The following is a 15,592-nucleotide window of genomic DNA, read 5'->3' as shown; positions in this document are numbered from 1 at the left end:
CAAAGGTCTGGCAGATGGAGCACAATGTTGATAAGTGTGATGTCATCCATTCTGGTAGGAATAACAGCAAAATGGACTATGTTTTAAATGGTAAAAAATCGCAGCATGCTGCTGTGCAGAGGGACTTGGGTGTCCTTGTGCATGAATCGCTAAAAGTAGGATTGCAGGTGCAGAAGGTAATTAAAAAGACAAATGGAATTTTGTCTGCCATTGCTCGAGGGATGGAGTTTAAAAACAGGGAGGCTATGCTGCAGCTGTATAGGGTCCAGGTGAGGCCACACCTGGAATACTGTGTGCTGTTTTGGTCTCCTTAGTTGAGAAAAGATACACTAGCACTGGAGGGGGTGCAGAGGAGATTCACTCGGTTGATTCCAGAGTCAAGAGGGTTGGATTATGAGGAGAGACTGAGTAGACTGGGATTGTACTCATTGGAATTCAGAAGAATGAGGGGAGATGTTATAGAAATATATAAGATTATGGAGGGTATAGATAAGGTGGAGGCAGGGAGGTTGTTTCCGCTAGCAGGTGAAACTAGGACTAGAGGGCATAGCCTCAAAATAAAGGGAAGCAGATGTAGGACTGAGGTCAGGAGGAACTTCTTCACCCAAAGGGTTGTGAATCTATGGAATTCCCTGCCCAGTGAAGCCATTGAAGTACCTCGCTGAATGTGTTTAAGGCAAGGCTAGATACATTTTTGAACAGTAAAGGAATTAAGGGTTATGGTGTGCGGGCAGGTAAGTGGAGCTGAGTCTCAAAAAGATCAGCCATGATCTTATTAAATGGCAGGGCAGGCTCAAGGGGCCAGATGGCCTACTCCTGCTCCTAGTTCTTATGTTCTTATGTTTAAATGCAAAATATGCAAACTGTGCTTAGTTTATAACTGTGACTTTAGTAAATAAGCTGCTGTTTACGTTTCAGAGTCCATAACACCTTACATTAATTTTGGAGAGGTGGGCAAAATAATATACGTTGCCAGTTGTCAGAAATGTTACTGAATCATAAGTCCAAATCTTCTGGTGCATGCAATCATGTAACAACAGCAATAACAAGTAGATACACATCTATTAGCAATTACAGGACTAGTGGGAATTCAAGGTAGATAAATTATGACAATCCTGAAACTAAATAATTTTGCAGTTAACTCTTTCAACACTCAGTTTTGTTCACAGTGTACTGGATATTTATAAAAGTTCTTTGAACATTATTTGTGGCATTTATCAATCGCTTTGTTTAAGAAAAGAATTTTTTTGTCTTAATAAATTGCAATCAAATTTCCAAAGGTTAGATATGAAGCTTGCTCATCTTATTACTGTGCAATATTACTGTATTGCAATATGAAGTGATTTCTGTAAACATACCTTTAGGAATGCCATGTCATCGAGCTGAAAACATTTCTTTGTCATCGCAATAGTTTCCTTTGCAGAATCAATGTTACGTCGATAATGTGCCATCTGTTCATACAAATGGTCTAGTTTCACCTTCTTCTCCTCCTCCAGGACTTGTGACAACTCTGTGTACTGGGACAGCAGCAAATTCATTACCTCCTCATGCTGCTCCTCAAGAAATTTTTCCTCCTTGGTACAGTTTTCCTGCCATTGTTAATAAAGAATTGTTAATGATATTGGTCTTGTGTCCCTTTCATCCACAATGATGTTTGTTTCTGATCTAATGTTCTGAGACTTAGCATCCCTCCAATATTCTACAAAAGATCACCAAAAGTTCATTCGTGGAGTTTGCAGGTGTGTTTTCATTTCTTTCAACAACGCAGTAAAAACAAAGTGTAGAACACATCAGAACAAAAACAGAACCTACTGGAAAAGGTCAGCAGGTCTGGCAGCATTTGTGAAGAAAAAATCAGAGTTAACGTTTCAGGTCCGGTGACCCTTCCTCAGAACTGATGGTGGCTGGGAAAACGTCGACTTATAGGCAGAAAATAGGGAGGAGGATGAGGTAGGGAGTAAACAATAGGATCAGGCGTAGCGCCTGAAGAGGGAGAAGAGCAATTGGATAGACAAAGGACTCGATAACAATCAGGCTGGGAGGGTGAATAATTGTTAATGGGGACTGTTAGTGACAAACAATACGTCGTTATGTCATGGCAAGCTATGTGATAACAAGGCCTGGTGCGTAGGGTAGGGGGCTAGATCATGGGAGACTTTAGGCACTAAAATTTTTGAACTCGATATTGAGTCCAGAGGGCTACAGGTTCCCCAAGTGGAAAATGAGGTGTTGTTCTTCCAGCTTGCGCTGGGCTTCACTGGGGCACTGCAGCAAGCCAGAGACAGAGATGTTGGCCAGGGAACAGGGTGGTGTATTAAAGTGGCAGGCAAGTGGAAGCCCGGGGTCTTTTTGTGAGCAGAAGGGAGATGTTCTGCAAAGTGGTCGCCAAGTCTACGCTTCATTTCCCCAGTGTAGAGGACACCACATTGTGAGCAGTGAATGCAGTAGACTAGATTCTGGGAAGTGCAGGTCAAGTGTTGCTTCACCTGGAAGGTACGTTTTGGCCCTTGGATAGTGGGGAGGGAGGAGGTAAATGCACAGGCGTTGTACATTTGCTGGTTACAGGGGAAGGTGCCATAGGGCTGTGGGGGGTGTTGGGGGTGGAAGAATGGACCAGGGTGTCCCGGAGGGAATGGTCCCTGCGGAAGGTGGTCAAGGGAAGGGAAGGGAATATGTGTCTGGTGATGTCACCTCACTGGAGGTGGTGGAAATGGCATCTGATGATCTTCTGGATGTGGATGTTGGTGGGATGATAGGTAAGGACAAGGGGAACCCTATCACTGTTGCAGGATGGAAGGGAAGGGGTGAGGGCTAAAGTGCTGGAGAATCCTCGGTTGAGGAAGAGGGTGGACATTATGGAGGCTCCCTTGTCGAAGTTGGCCTCATCTGAGCATATGCGATGTAGACGGATGAACTGAGAGAACTGAGGACAGAGACTTTACAGGAAGCAGAGTGTGAGGATGTGTTGTCCAGGTAGCTATGGATATTAATGGCCAGTCTATTCCCAGAAATGGAAACAAAAATGTCGAGGAAGGAAAGAGAGGAGTCAGAGATAGACCAGGTGAAAGTGAGGGCGGGGTGGACATTGGAAGTGAAATCGATGAACTTTTCGAATTCTGGATGAGAAAGGGAAGCAGCACCGATGATATCATTGATGTATCGGAGGAAGAGTTGTGGGTGGGGCCCAGAATAGGAGTCTCCCACCCCCAAACCCCCCACAGTCCTATAGCAACTTCTCCTGTAACCAGCGAAGGTGCAAGACCTGCGCATTTACCTCTTCCCTCCCCACTATCTAAGGGCCCAAACATACCTTCCAGGTGAAGCAACACTTGACCTGCACTTCCAAGAATCTGGTCTACTGCATTCGCTGCTCACAATGTGGTCTCCTCTACATTGGGGAAACGAAGCATAGGCTTGGCGACTGTTTGGCTGGACATCTACATTCTGCTTGTAAAACAGACCTTGAATACCTGTTGCCTGCGACTTTAACACACCATCCTGCTCGCTAGCCAACATCAGTGTCTCTGGCTTGCTGCAGTGTTCAGTGAAGCCCAACGCAAGCTGGAGGAACAACACCTCATTTTCCGCTTGGGGACCCGACAGCCCTTCGGACTCAATATCAAGTTCAATAATTTTAGGGACTAAACTCTCCCATGTCCCAGCCCCCTCGCCCACACACCAGGCCTTGTTATCACATAGCCTATTAGTAGTCACAAACTCCGTTAACAACGACACATCCTCCCAGCCAGATCGTTGTCAACTCTTTTTCTGTCCAACTACTCTTCTCTCTCTTGAGGCTCTATCCTATTGTTTACTCCCTGCCCCATCCGCCTCCCTATTTTTGGCATATACACTGACATTTTCCCAGCTACTATCAGTACTGAGGAAGGGTCACCAGGCTTGAAACATTAACTCCGACTTTTTAATTCACAGATTCTTCACAGGCCTGCTGAGCTTCAAGCAGCTTCTGTTTTTGTTCCTGATTAACAGCATCCACAGTTCTTCTGGTTTTTATCACATCAGAACATTTGCTTCACTGCCGACTGCAATACCCAAGCCACAGTGCTCACCTCTGACCCCAAAGATCTAGTGATCTCTGTGGATCTCATGGGTTACAACTTTCGGGACATCATCTGAATCTGACACCAAGATAAAAGGTTTCAGAGATAGTAGGAACTGCCGATGCTGGAGAATCTGAGATAACAAAGTGTGGAGCTGGATGAACACAGCAGGCCAAGCAGCATCTTAGGAGCAGGAAAGCTGACACTTCGGACCAAGACCCTTCTTCAGAAATGGGGGAGGGGAAGGGGGTTCTGAAAAAAAATAGGGAGAGAGGCGGAGGCGGATAAAAGATGGATAAAGGAGAAGATAGGTAGAGAGGAGACAGATTGGTCAAAGAAGCAGGGGTGGAGCCAGTAAAGGTGAGTGTAGGTGGGGAGTTAGGGAAGGGATAAGTCAGTCCAGGGAGGACAGGCAGGTCAAGGGGGCGGGATGAGGTTAGGAAGTAGGAGATGGGGTGGGGCTTGAGATGGCTGCAATATGATACAATGATGCCACCTGAAGGTTTCAGGGACAGCACCTCATATTCCGCTTGGACTTCACAAGCTTCAAAATCTCCCCTCCCCCAACCCTCCCAACCGCATCCCAAAACTAGCCCAGCTTGTCCCCACCTCCTTAAACTATCCTTCCCCCCACCTATCCCCTCCTCCCTTCTCAAGCCCCACCCCCATTTCCTCCCTACTAACTTCATCTCGCCCCTTTGACCTGTCCGTCCTCCCTGGACTGACCTATCCCCTCCCTAACTCCCCACCTACATTCACCTTTAGTGGCTCCACCCCCACCTCTTTGACCCATCTGTCTCCTCTCCACCTTACTTCTCCTTTATCCATCTTCTATATGCCTCCCCCTGTCTCTCTATTTATTTCAGAATCCTCTTCCCCTCCCCCATTTCTGATGAAGGGTCCAGGTCCGAAATGTCAGCTTTCCTGCTCCTCTGATGCTGCTTGGCCTGCTGTGTTCATCCAGATCTACACCTTGTTATCTCTTTATCAAGTTAAAGGGAATCTCCCGAAATCCAGTAGTACTGATGTTCTCTAGAAAAGAAGCAACCAATCATATTTAAGAATTCTCTCATTTGGCAAACCAGGAAGTAAAATGCGCCAAATACTGACAGCGTACCATAAAATGCGATTAAGGCAGAAGTTGAATTATTAAAATATGTTTTTTAAAATGAATTTTTATTGTAATATAGAAATTTGATAATTCTCAAATGTAAAATTGGTTTTCAAAGGGCTAGTTGGGGAGTTCAGCAATAATTCCAAATTTAGAGTGCTGCTAAAAATCCAATTAAACCTTGTTCGACAAAATATAACTTTTTAAATGAATTTTACAGCAACCATAAAAGTGTAAAAGAGCAATTCAATGATTTTACTTGATTGGTGCCTAGTGGGACTTCAACATTGCACCCTATGTAGAAATATAGGACCTTTGGATTAACACAGTGAACTGCGTATATGTGGACCCTCTCAGTTTTTATCAATTTTACAGCAGTTTCTCCATTCATTCTGCTGCAACATCTATATGACTATGTCAGTTCTTATCCATCCATACCTCAGGGGAAACTGAGGTATGAAAGAAGGTACAGAGGAAGGCAGACAGAATGACATGTTATACTAGTTATCAGCATGCGACCAAAGAACTGGTGTCCTTTTCATTGGAGAAATGTGATGCTTAAACTGTCATTTCTCAAATAATGAAGAAAATACATATTCTGTTTGAATGGATGGTTTATCATGGGCTGGATCAGAAGAGGGAAAAAGGGGGCATTAGTGCAAAATAGAAAAAGATTTGTTAAGTACCACAGAAATGTTGTTTTTCAAGGAGAGTCATTGGTCTCTAGGGTGTCAGTTAGTTCAGTTGGCTGGATAACTGGTTTGTAGTGGATAGTAACATCAACAGCATGGGTTCCATTCCTATACCAATTGAGGTGACCGTGAAAGGCCCTAACTTCTCAATCTCAACCCTTGCCTGAGGCCTGGTACCCCTCAGGTTATAATTCAACACAAGTCATTTCTCCCTAATGAGAAAGTAACTTCTGGAACTATGGGGACTTTACCAGACTAAGTTTCTACACTTGCAGTAAATATGCATTACTGATACACCCATGCTTCGAAGTAAAGATATCTTCAAATTCATAATACTGTCATCAAGTGTTCTGCAGATCGTATGGAAAATATATGGAAGCGTTTGATCAGCTATGATTATATGAAAATGACTCCTGCTAAGTCTATTTAATTGCACTTTAAATTTTTCAACCCTCCTGCAATATAGCGTAACAGACCGAACTAAATCAGAAAACCTCATGAGCTTCCCCTTAAATAGCCATTGACTTTAATAATTGGTTTCTTACCAATGTATTAGAAGAAGTTAAGGAGCACTGACAGAAAACTGATGGCTGATAGAGAAGAATTGGAATATTTATACATATGTGGAATGGGCAATTTACTCAGAGTCATCATGTGACTAAATATGAGGAATGGAAGTCATCATTTAAGAGAAAGATTATGTGATTGAACAATGAGAGCTAAGGATTCAAACACATAAGACCCTAAATTGTGAGTGCACTCAATGAAATCACATAAAACTAATAATATTTGGGTTTTATGAGTAGAGAAGTAATGATGAATTAACACCAACCTTTATTCAAGCAACAGTTAGAATACTACAGCTGTCCCACTGCAGAAAGGAGGCTAAAACCATATTGTAAGCATACCTCCCTTCTGAGCCCCATATTTTATGATTATAGAATTCAGAATGGAAAATCTTACATTGGGCACACATTAACTCACCTCAACAGCATTGAAAACATCTTCGAGTTCAATCACAAATTCTTCTGTTCTTTTTGTCCTTTCTTCTGCTGCTTGCACACAATCATCCAACTTTTCCTGTGAAGAGAAACATTCTATTTAAAACCCGAACTGATTGCAAACAAATCAACTTTTCTAAAAAGTCCCAAGTTCAATGAGGAGCATTATTTCTCATAATTGTCCACAATCAGAAATCAGACTGTCATTGACTTCTCTTTATGTAATTTTCTCTCAGTGATTTAATGGATGAAATTATCCTCTGCCAAGTATTAATGCCTGCTAGAATACTCGGCTTACGTTTAAGATGGAATGAGAGAATGTACAAGTATTTCTTTTTTACAGATATGTTGCATTTCTAAAAGATCAATCAACCTGCATATCAAGCTCAGAAATGCAATGCCTCTTAGTTCCCATATGACTCATACTTGTCCTGGATAGCGAAGTGTGAAGCTGGATGAACACAGCAGGCCAAGCAGCATCTTTGGAGGACAAAAGCTGACGTTTCGGGCCTACACCCTTCATCAGAGATGCTACTTGGCCTGTTGTGTTCATCCAGCTTCATACTTTGTTATTTTGAATTCTCCAGCATCTGCAGTTCCCATTATCTCTGATCATGCTTGTCCTGTGTAGTTTTACACGTAACATGTTTATGCTACTTGTCTATGTGCTTGACACCTGTGAGCACATTTAAGAATTTTATTGATTATAGGACAACTCAGGCATGTTGGCTCAGTGGTTAGCTCTGCTGCCTCACAGCACTGGCTTCAATTCCACCCTTGGGTGACTGTCTGTGCATTATACATTCTCCCCATGTCTGCATGGTTTCCTCCAGATGCTCTGGTTCCTCCCACAGTCCAAAGATGTGCTGGTTAGGTGGATTGGCCATGCTAAATTGCCCATTGTGTCCAGGGATGTGCAGGTTGAGTGGATTAGTCAACTAAATTGTGGTTACAGGGATGGGGTAAGGGGATGTGTCTGGATGGGATGCTCTTCAGAGGGTTGGTGTGGACTCGATGGGCTGAATGGCCAGTTTCCACACCACAGAGATTCTATGATTCAGCATAAACAATTATCAGCTGACCATTAAGGTGATCAGCAACTGGAGGTTAAGCATCCAGATGCTGACTCCAAAGCGTTTAATGCCATACCAGGAAAGGGAGGAATGTCGGTGCTCAGCTTGGGTCTTAACAATAAGTTGGGACAGAAAGTCTTTTGCAGACTGCTTTCAGAGCTGATTATGTGATTATTTACAAAGGCAGAGTTCTGTTGATCCTAGAAAACTGAAATAGAAGCAGAAAATGTTGGAACCATTGTATCATACTCAACAGATAGCATTTTTCAGATAGAGAAAGAATTGTTTCAGACTGATCATCTTCCAGTAGAACTCAGTGATGACAATATATCAGCTAAAAACATTAGCTCTTCCTCTTTCCACAAACACTGCCCAACCCCCGTTGATTGTGTTTTTATGGTTTTATTCTAGACTATATATAACTTGCTCAGTTCACATAAAATACTACAAGTACGAGATTAAGAAAACAAAAATATTCATTGGAGATAAAGTAAAATAAATGGTAGAAATTTTGAAGAGTCATACAGTTAATTCTTCAGGCCTCCAATCCAATTGATAGTTGTTAGCTGATCTCATGTGAGTCATACACACTGTCTAAGCTAAAATGGATGACTCAGATAAATATGACACAGGCAAGAATGAAAATTTCAAGAAATGTCCAGCTAGTAGAAACATTTTACCAACCAATCATTCAGAACTGACGATTAGCATTTAATGCCCAAAAGTAATCTTTGCTAGTCATTTACTTTGCTTTCCTGTCGGAAAAAAATGTTATGAAGCCTTTTTCATTGGAAAAGACCTTTTCAGTTATTTTTCACAAAGATATTGTGAAGTAAATATCAGCTTTATCCCTATATGATATGCAGATTATATAACTGCGAAATGATACATGTCCACTGTACCAATGAAATTACATTTTCTAATTTGAGCCTCCTGCATCATTTGATAAGATCATGGCTGATTTCCTTGATGCTCTTTGACCCCCTTGTTAGTGAAGAATCTACCTACTCTGCCTTAAAAATGACACTGCCTCTCCCAACACTCTGGGAGAAAGTATTTCTCCTAAGTTTTGACATTAATGGGAAATCCTTTATTTTTAAACTGTGTCCCCTATTTCTAGTCCTTTCAGCATCCATCCTGTGAATGCCCCTCAGGATTTTATATGCTTTAATAACATTTATGGAATTACAGGCTCAATGCACGTGGTGTCATTCTATAATCACAGATTATAATGTAGCCATATTGGGCTACTCATGGCACAAACAACAAGGTGTGGAGCTGGATGAACACAGCAGGCCAAGCAGCGTTTTAGGAGCACAAAAGCTGACGTTTCGGACATAGACCCTTCATCAGAAATGGGGGCGGGAGAGCGTTCCGAAATGAATAGGGAGAGAGGGTTATTACTATGGCTTGTGGATTCAGATAGAACAGACAAAACAAGTTACATGAGCATTTGTGATTGATGGGGAAATCAAACTTTAATGGATGAACAGACAGCATGATCTTACACTCCTTCGTGTATAAACGTTTCATCAGTTCATATGAAATTTCTAAGCCTTCTATTTTAATACGTTATTTATTAATAACGAATTTAAATTGACCTTCGTTGACATTGCTGCATAATCTGTTTGCATTGATATAAGCTAATATAAGATAGACTTTGGATCCTGAAATTTAATTAAAATAGACAATATGCAGTTTTATTGGTTTGTTGTTATGTGCTCCATAACTCTGATTCCCAGCCACTTACGTCTTATCTGCCTGCGTGTCCCGCATGCACTATTCCCACTTAGTATGGAATTAGGCCACTCTTTCTGGATGTGTACACAAGACGTGCATTCAAAAACATCTGTATTCTACTCTGCTCTCTCACTTGAGCAATAAGAGAAAGATTCAAGAAACAACGTAGGAGCTGAATTTCGCCCAACTACCCTTAGTCACTGCAAGTGTTTATTGTCACTGTAGGTTTCAGGGCAGACGAAAATACATAGTAAAATAATATACCCTCAAAGACAAATCTCTATATTAGGCAGTAGGATAATTAAAAAATGGCTCAGCAAAATATTCTGCCAGGACATGTATTCCTTCTATTAAAAAGACAATTTGAATTTCAAGTTAAGTTCATTTCATAAGTGTTGGATAACTTAGGTCAACCTAAATGTGAAATGACACAAGTTAAATTGTATCTGGAAGATTGAGGTTTGGACTAATTCTTCAATGTTGAGGTTAATCTAAATGTGCATGTTAATTAACATGAAAGCTCTTACCTTTATTCTTAGGACAGCTGTATCGATTGCTATGACATCGTGATCTTGGTGTTCTCCAAATAGCTTATCAATCGCAAAAATTGAAAGGCCACAGGTAACGCAAAAGGTATCAGTAAGTTTTGCAGGTTTCTGTGAAATCAGTACATCTAAACCTTCTTCTCCTATCTCTGCCTTCACATGTGTATCTTCCACTTTTTCTTGAGTAAGGTCATGAAATTCTTTATCTTCAATATTCTGACCTCTGCCACAGATTTCAAATTCAGTGTCTTGTTTTGCTATTGTCACATTTTCTAATAAAGACAAATCACTAGATTCTCTGATGTCTTTCACAAATAAATTCTCTGAGTTTTGGTGAAGATGCATTTCTATATTGTCGACCAGACTGGGAACAATTTCTTGTGGATAGTGCAGCTGCGGAGCCTCTTTTTCATTATCTTCTGACTCACTGACTGTTTTATGGGAATCTTGCTCAATTTCCAGCTTATACTCTGTTTGAGAATCAGTGGAACAAAGCCTTGAATCTTGCTCATGCATTATTATGTCAGTAGGTGTTTCATGTGTTGCTGCTTCAGATAGCCCACATTCACTTTGAAAGGGTTGCACAATGTCCCCAGCAAAGCATCCTTCCTCCTGTACCTCTTCAGCAGAATCCAAAATGCCTTCAAAAAGATCAGGTCCTGGTATAGTCTGGTCATTAACTATTTGAGAATTTGCTTTATTTGTTGTCATTTCTTGGTTTTGACTTTCTGGAACAATCTCTTCCTTTCCCATGCATTCAGCAGCCTGTTGAGTTTCAATATCTCTCAATTCCATTTCATCATTTACTCCAGAACCCTTTGTTAATCCTAAAGGTAATTTCTGATCAATGAAAACTGGGGTTGCTTTCAGAACGCCTTCGTAAATTTCTTGTTTCATTTCCACAGAATGATCTACTTTCCCATATTCTTCAATCACAATCTGCGGAGCTATTTTATCCATCTCTAATATGATCTCATTGTTATTTATTTGGTCACACACTTTATCATCGGCTTTTATTGACTCTCCTGATCCTCCACTTTTAGCTTCTTGTCCTATTTCAGGAGCATGGTATTCACCCTCTATTCTGTATTCAGATCTTTCCTGTTCAGCAGATTGTCCTTGCTCCGATTTTTTGGCCTTCAGCTGATAAACAGATGTTTCTTCATTGAACTCACCTCCCTGGCTATCTTTGACTTCGACAGATGCCAAAGTATTGCTCACATCTTCTAATCCTGCATCACCTGGGGGCTTACCATATTCTTCAAAGGAGTCACCAGCATTGGCAAGCTGTCCTGTATCTAAGTGATCTTCAACATTAGAGGCAGGCTTCTCTATGTCTTCTAGATATAATGTTTCTTTAAAAGGTGCTGCACGGCTGGCCTGAACTTCTTCACTCATCAATTCATTAATGTCCTCTTCCACTAGCTCAATTGGCTTACCTCGTTCTCCAGACACTTCCACATATTTTACAGATTGAAACTCTGACAAAATGCTACTCTCCTCACCTGCATTCTCTCCAGTCTCGGACTTATCTTCAGCCTTTTCCTGTACCTCCATTTTTTCTTCAGAGTCTGATTTTTGTGTAGGAACTTTTGCACTATCAATTATTATTTCAGGAATGTGGTGCTCACTTTCTGAAAACAATATATCTTCTGAATCAATTGCATCATTTTGTGACACTGTTTCCAGCCGATAAGGTGACTCCTCTGCTGGAGGCTCTTTGGAAGACTCGAGAATGTCATCCCTCAGAACATACTTTTCAAAGTATAACCCATTTCCGTCATCTGTATCAGATGACTGACAAGGGAATGAAAGTTCAGGATTACTGCTATCTTCATCTGATTGTTCGTTGTTTTGACCTTTCCGTCCCTTTGCCTCCTCATATAGATCTTTGTAGTAAAATGCTAATGCAGGTGGTTCTTCAAGAAGTGCAAGATCGATCAATTTGGTTGATATAGGAAAATTGTAGGAACGTGATAGGACTCCTTCATCTGTGCTAAATAACAATGAACCAGCCTCCTTTTGATTTAGTACATCTGTAATATTTTTATTGATATCTTCCTGCTTTCTTTCATTGCATGGTTCAGAAGTGGTTATTTGTCCAGAAAGTTCTGGTGTTTCATACTTTCTGGTCATGCCATCAAATGTTCCAGGATTTCCTGATAGGTCAAATTCATCGAAATCAAAAACCTCTACGTCTTCAGGAAATGAAGTACTTTTCAGTTTTGACGCTGGAGTGTTGTCCGCCTCTGGAAGTGCTATTTTCTCAAATTTCAGTTCTGTTACATCCAGATCGACAGGGACTTGTTCATCCACCAAAGTATACTTTTCAAAATAATCATCATCCCCATTTCCAACTTTACTTACAGATGCACAAACTGCAGAGGGCTGTTCAACAGAACTGGGATTAAAGTCTATGATGGAAGGATTAGATGCCTCAGTTGTAGAAGGACTAGATCCACCTGTATGGGAGGGATTGGTTCTAACCCCCTGGGAAGTGTTACATTCAACAGCATTGGAGGGATCTGACCCAATTGTGTCTGAGGGATTGGATTTGAATGCACGGGAAGGATTAGATTCAATAGTGTCTGATGGATTGGATTTGAATGTATGGGAAGGGTTAGATTCAATAGGGTTAGAGGGATTGGGTTTGGATGTATGGGAAGGATTAGGCCTGATTATGTTGAGGGGTTTGGATTTGATTGTATGGGAAGGATTGGATCCAATTGTGCCAGGATTGGATTCAACTTCATGGGTGGGATTGGATCCAACATTATGAGAATGATTGGAATGTATCACAGTGAAAGGATTGCACTTCCCCCCACTGAAAGGATTGGAACTCCAGGAATTAGACAGATTTTCAGTTTGCTCTAGCTCACAGTGCTCTGATGCATCCATTAATCTCAATTGCTGCTCATGTACCTCTCTGTTAAAACAACTTCCAGAAAATCCATTTTTTCTTTGCTCAATGGGATTTGTTTGCAAATAGATCAAGTTGTCCTGCATTTCATGACATGCCTCTTGATCCACTGAATAAACTTGTGCTGGAGCAACAATGTTTAATATCTCAGAGCCTTCGGCCACAATGTTGAAAATGGCTTTCTGAATTTCAGTATCTTCTTTATGGTTTAGCTCATCCACCACTTTTTCAAGCTCTATTAACTGTGACTGAGATTTATCCTTGGCTGTTCTGCAAGTTGTACGGAGTAAGGAACCATTCAGTTGTATCACTTCTGATTGTTCAGGATACCCCCTCGGAGAGAACATATTTTCATTTATAGTGGCGTCTTGACTTTCTTGACAATAAGGTGATATTGTATCAACAAATGTTCTATCAGGTGGAGAGCAAGATAAATTTTTCAAATTGAAATCGATGGTTTCTATACCCTTATCTTCCATTGCTAAAATAGAATTATCTTCATCTTTACTAGTTACTGGCTGTAGACTTCCCACTGGATTGGTAAACTCTGAACTGCTGTTTACAGAACTACTTGAATTTGGAGCTGTGGGATCTGCCATTGAATAAGATTGATCTTGGTTTACAACAATTTCTTGTATTGCTGGAAAACAAGAAGTCACTGCTTTTGCAAACATTTTTCCAGCTGGACTTTCATTCACATAAGAATTATCCTTTAATGGAACAGGTGTTGGATCCATGTCAAATGCTAAACTTTTAAAGTCCCAAATACATTTGCCTTCAGGTGAGGACTGATCTGAGCCAACATCTGCAGTTGTTTTCAAGTTGTCAGTGTGTGCTTGAACTGCCCCATTAGAAGTTATTTGTTTTATTACTGAATGCAAGTTCTCTGCATCTGTACAACTCTCTCCTAACTCTGACACCGGGACAAGCTCTAAACTGATTGTTGTAGACAATCGCGAATCTTCTTTGTTTTCTGGTAAAGATGTATCAATTCTTTGCTCCAAAACGTGTGTTGCATTAGTTTCTAGTTCTTCTTCTTTTCTCGGTTGTACTGGAGAAGCACTTATTTGTTGCTCATCAGTTGAAAATGGAGTGTTTAAACTGGGATTTGTCAGCAAAATGTTTTGCTCATTCTGTTCCACTGTAATAAATTTCTTCTGACAGTGTACTGGACCATGTTGTTGCACACTGTCTTGAACAGAGGAAAGCACCTCAGACACGTCATTTCTATATTTATTGGGCCCTTCTGCTACTTTTGATACTACTGGGCTGTGCTCCATTAGCAACTGGAGATCTGTCTCTGTTTCATAAGAGTCCTGTAATGGTTTTGATTTTGCCATTTTGTCTATTGAAGTGTTGAGTGGTGCATTTGGTTCACTTTTTTCTGGTTGTGTTCTCAGAGCACATGAATTATTTCTTGGTTTCTTCAGGGCATCTTTTAATTCACCTGGCTTCAGATCTGTTTTCTCATGACGGCGTTTTTCAGATTTACTCATTTTACTGCTGTGACGTCCATTCACAAACGGAGACTCGGGCAGTTCATCCATTATGAATATTACTTTTCCTGGTGGAGCATTTACAGAGGCACTTTCCACACTGTAAACATCAGAGGCTGTACTTTCTGATGCCCATGGTGTGGAGCAGCGGCTACTTGAAACAGTCTCCCAGATAATTCCACTGTCCTCACTTTGGACTGTCAGCATAGAGAAGGATGAACTTGACATGATGTAATTCACTTTAGGTTTTACTGACTGGTCGTTAATGGCATTTTTTAGGCTATCAGGAAAAAAAACAAACAAAAAGCTTTAAGATAAGGTTCAGGTATATGTTTCCAAAATACTGCATATAGGCATAAATGTAAAAACAAATACTTCGCAAAAGTAAGACACGTACATATATGATTAAACTGTGACAGAAGTGTCAGCTATGTGTCAGCTATATCAGGGGGACCAGCTTTCTGGCAGGCAGGTTTGCCACTGCAACACAGGTGTGTTTAAACTAAGTAATGGGGGGGGGGGGGGGGGGGCAAACTGGAAATTTAAGAATAAAGTTAAAGGGAAAGTGAGAATAAGAGAGGTTAAGAAAGACGACAGAATCAACAGAGCAGAAAACTCAAGAAGGGATTGTACAGTATGACCAAGTGAAATAGGGATGGATAGGAAGGGTGAGGGGAGAAACAAATTAAAAATAATATATATGAATGCACGAAGCATAAGAAATAAGGTGGATGAGCTTGAGGCTCAGTTGGAAATTGGCAAGTACGATGTTGTGGGGATAACTGAGACGTGGCTTCAAGTGGACAGGGCCTGGGAAATGAATATTCAAGGCTATACGTGCTATCGAAAGGACAGACTGGTGGGCAGAGGGGGTGGGGTAGCCCTGTTGGTGAGGAATGATATTCGGTCCCTTGCGAGGGGGGACATAGAGTTAGGAGATGTAGAGTCAGTAT

General features: G+C 41.1%; 1 protein-coding gene across 2 annotated transcripts in view; it reads right to left on the bottom strand.

The window, feature by feature from the left end:
* Positions 1 to 15,592, bottom strand: part of LOC125450022 (cardiomyopathy-associated protein 5-like) — an 87,381-nt gene that overhangs the window by 46,110 nt on the left and 25,679 nt on the right. For both annotated transcript variants that reach the window (XM_048525956.2, XM_048525966.2), the window contains exons 2-4: positions 10,206 to 14,919; positions 6,849 to 6,944; positions 1,359 to 1,589 (exon numbers count right to left, since the gene is read on the bottom strand). In XM_048525956.2, the coding sequence (XP_048381913.1) occupies positions 1,359 to 1,589; positions 6,849 to 6,944; positions 10,206 to 14,919 (5,041 nt within the window). The remainder of the gene's footprint in view (positions 1 to 1,358; positions 1,590 to 6,848; positions 6,945 to 10,205; positions 14,920 to 15,592) is intronic.

The sequence above is a fragment of the Stegostoma tigrinum genome, chromosome 3, assembly GCF_030684315.1.
Source record: "Stegostoma tigrinum isolate sSteTig4 chromosome 3, sSteTig4.hap1, whole genome shotgun sequence".
NCBI lineage: Eukaryota > Metazoa > Chordata > Chondrichthyes > Orectolobiformes > Stegostomatidae > Stegostoma > Stegostoma tigrinum.
This window is presented reverse-complemented; position numbering and strand designations above follow the sequence as displayed.